The sequence below is a fragment of the Cornus florida genome, unplaced genomic scaffold (assembly GCF_030987335.1).
Source record: "Cornus florida cultivar Cherokee Brave unplaced genomic scaffold, ASM3098733v1 CherokeeBrave_3.0.0_Hap2_Chr11, whole genome shotgun sequence".
Classification (NCBI taxonomy): Eukaryota; Viridiplantae; Streptophyta; class Magnoliopsida; order Cornales; family Cornaceae; genus Cornus; species Cornus florida.
The window spans coordinates 115,768,920-115,772,293 of record NW_026775581.1 but is presented as its reverse complement, the minus strand read 5'-3'; the positions used below and the strand labels follow the sequence as shown (position 1 = coordinate 115,772,293).

Here is a 3,374-nt window from a genome sequence, read left to right as displayed (position 1 = left end):
CATTAACAGGGAATACTAGTTTTGCCTAGTATAATCATAAAAGCAGCTATAATACAGATCTTTAGTAGAAGGCACAAAAATAACTCACACCGCGGCTGGAGCTACAATAGAATTTGGTAAGAAAATGCAATAGCTGACCCAATATATTTGGGTCAGGACTTGAATCATAACGAAGCAATAACAAAGAACAGGGAGAAGACTAAAGTGTAGCAATTTTGAATGTTAATAGAGTTTATTCAAGTAATAAGAATCTGACTCTTTTCAGTAGAAGTGTGCATGGACTAGAATTTCTTTAACTAGTAGCTTAATACATTAACACAAATTTTATTGATCTCGACAAACTCAAGGTCCAATTGTTCAAAGCCGAAAAGTAGTTAAATTCAAATGTTCCCAATGGAGCAGTGAAGATAAGTAGTGGGCAAGGTAGACAATTAAATAGACTCACCAATGAGTATTCTATTTATTGATCGATACAATTGTCAGAACAATACTGCTTCTTCCCAGTGTCCGGAAGATAGGCATTACTTGTGTACTCACCCGGAGTGGTAAGTATCTCTGAGATGAACTTTATCAAAGAGCAAAGACCACCCAAAAAATTATGATCAATAACACCTCCACCTTCCACAACATGTGCAAAATCAACAAGCTTGACTTCTGCACCTGAGCTCCTCCCTTCCAATGCCAACTCCTTCTCGTATAGTAGAAGAACCGAACATGAATAGAAATGGAAAATAGTTTGATCCTCAAACCATGCTTTCAGCTCCAGCAGCTGAGCCAAAATCCCTGAAGACCCGCCATATACAGTTGATGCGAAAGAACAATTAGGTTCCAAATCCAAATCTGTTGATCCATTAGAAGAAACAAACTTTCTCAAAACTAATCTAACATCCTCCACAGATAAGTTCTGGATAAGATTCTTTTCAGGCTTCCAGTATCCTGTTTCTTTATTCTTAAAGACTTCCAACCCTGATATCCTGAATCCCAATAGGATACTTGTGCTCTCCCTGTCTTTCTTCAGGCATTTTTGAATGTAGTCCTCAGATGCTTGAGGGGGCCAGGTTCTTGAGCCCATCTTAACGTCCATAACGGAGGGGTTGAGGCGACTTGAGAGAAGATCTTGCAGAATAAGGTGAGGATGCAGACCAGAGCCATCAGATGCCTCTAAAAGCTGAGTGCCATAGAAGATAGGAAAGAACCTGCGAACATGATCTGGGATCCTTGTGTTTGAAGAAAATGATGTATAGAATGCCAACTCACCGGCTCCACGTTCTTCACTTTGGAGAGGCTTGTAGAAGCGCCCAGAATCATCCACAAGGGGTCCAAGCTTTCCATCACGGGCTTGATGACCAGCAACTTGATGAGCAGGGACCTTAAGCATGTCTAGAGATTACAGAGAACCTCAACCCACGGCAAAGATGAAATATCAATATTCTATTGATCTATCAAATTCCAGTAAAAAATTATAGAAGTTTCCCCTGTAGAATAGAATAGTAAATCAACTTTTTGTAATGGGCGCTTCAGGAACTTGAAGTTGGTGAAAACTGAAAACTGCAATTCAAATAAGGGACATGATCTCTTTAAAGGAACCAGATACAAATTTTTAGGCACCAAAGATCAACTATGGAACCAAAAATAAAAACAAAAAGAATGGTTAACAGAACCAATATGAAACAAACAAGTAGAATATCCAAACAGTCCATAATTAACTCGCCAAACCCTTCAATCTTCTAATACAAAGGGTGGTTATTTGGATGAGGAAAACATAAAAACCTTAAAAAGAAAAAGAAAGAAAAGACATCTGACACATATTTAAATCACCATTCAACTTTTGATAATAAGCAAAAATGATTTGATGGAAAATGTCATGAACGGAAATTTATGTTGGATAGATGAAGGGTCTACAGGATCTGATCGTTTGATCAGATCAAGGATCATAAGATACTAAAAAATGAGTAAAAAATAAATAACTAGATTTAAGTTAAACTTAAATCAAACATAGAATTAGCCAAGATCAAACACAATAAACATATAAGCCTTAAATAAAATAAAAAATATAAAAATTTTATAGAAATTCACACCAAACACAAGAGAAACGATACAAATGAAAAGATTTCAGCAGCCAGATCCTCCATTCCTCCCCTCAGTAAGTAATTAGAAACCAAGAAATGTGAGAAACTTGAGTGACATATAGGAGTACACTGGAGCTAATTTAGAGTGAACAGAGTCAAATTTATTCAAGATTAACACTCGCAAATGCCCAGAAACTAAATCTGACTTATACACAGTAGTATACTGTATAGTTGCTATAGGATCTTTACAATCGAAACCCAGAAAGAAGATGGGTGGAAAAACCATAAACCTTCTAAAATGGAGGAAGTAGAGAAAGACGTACCTCTAAAACAGCTTGGGGGAAGCCTTCGGAGTCTCTGGAAGTTGTCAGAAGGTCATCTGATGTTGTCGCCGAAGCTTCGCTGCTTGTTTTAAGTTTCACGCGAGAGGAAAACCTGAGCCCTAGGGTTTTCAGATTGTGTGATTTTGATGCTCATATGCGTTTGAGATTGGGTCTAAAATGGGCTTTAAAATTACGCATATCAAGGCTTTAAATTGTGTGATTGGAGAGAGGAGAGACGTGGAATGTGCGAATATCACCCCCTTCTGCGCAAAGGCACCACAAAGGGCATGGTGGGTCTCGATGGGTAGCGTCCTGTTGGAACAAGTTTGTTCTTGGGAATCGTTCACATGGTTAGGGATGAATTCTGAAGAATTCGGAAAATAAAAAGAAATTTTTAAAAAAAAAACTATTCAAGTTCTCGATTAATAATAAATATTTTTAATTAGTTACGGAGTATAATTTTTTTTTTATATATATTTTATAATAATTTTAACTTTTAACGATTGAATTACACGAAGATATGTACAATGAACTTACCATACTTTTACTGAATTACGGGATTGTATTCTCTTATTTTAACACATTACACTCGTTTTTTTGTTTTGAGATAAAATATTTTTTAAATAATCTTTGTATAATTAGGGAAAATTACATATAAATGGAGTCAAAGTTTCATATTTACTTAAAGGCTGAGTCAAAGTTTCATATTTCTCTAAAATAGATTGCTGAGGTGGCACATGATTTTTTACTGTTTAGAAATTGTGGTGCCTAAAATACCCTTCCACGAAGGTACTACTTTTTCTTCGAAGGTACTACTTTTTTGAACTGAAGGTACTACTTTTTGGCGTCCAGATACCATGTTTTTTAAACACCCGCGAAGGTACTACTTTTTCTCCGAAGGTACTACTTTTTTGAACTAAAGGTACTACTTTTTTGCACTGAAGGTACTACTTTTTTGTTAGGGAAGGGTATTTTAGGCACC

At 36.2% G+C, this 3,374-nt stretch overlaps 1 protein-coding gene across 3 annotated transcripts; it reads right to left on the bottom strand.

Moving 5' to 3' along the window:
- Positions 1–241: 241 nt before the first annotated feature.
- LOC132284604 (inositol polyphosphate multikinase alpha-like) lies at positions 242–2,748 on the bottom strand. 3 transcript variants are annotated; one of them, XM_059786716.1, is made up of 2 exons: positions 2,393–2,748; positions 242–1,548 (listed from the first exon to the last, which is right to left on the bottom strand). In XM_059786716.1, exon 2 carries the CDS (start codon positions 1,376–1,378, stop codon positions 461–463), a length of 918 nt encoding a protein of 305 aa, XP_059642699.1. In that variant the 5' UTR covers positions 1,379–1,548; positions 2,393–2,748; the 3' UTR covers positions 242–460. The 3 variants fall into 3 exon arrangements, with proteins under 3 accessions (XP_059642699.1, XP_059642698.1, XP_059642700.1); XM_059786715.1 differs by having other exon boundaries at positions 242–1,475; XM_059786717.1 differs by having other exon boundaries at positions 242–1,380.
- Between the last annotated feature and the right edge of the window lie 626 nt (positions 2,749–3,374).

What these genes read in the sequence shown, in the direction of transcription:
- LOC132284604 (XM_059786716.1), bottom strand. Translation starts at nt 1,378, where the DNA reads ATGCTTAAGGTCCCTGCTCATCAAGTTGCTGGTCATCAAGCCCGTGAT.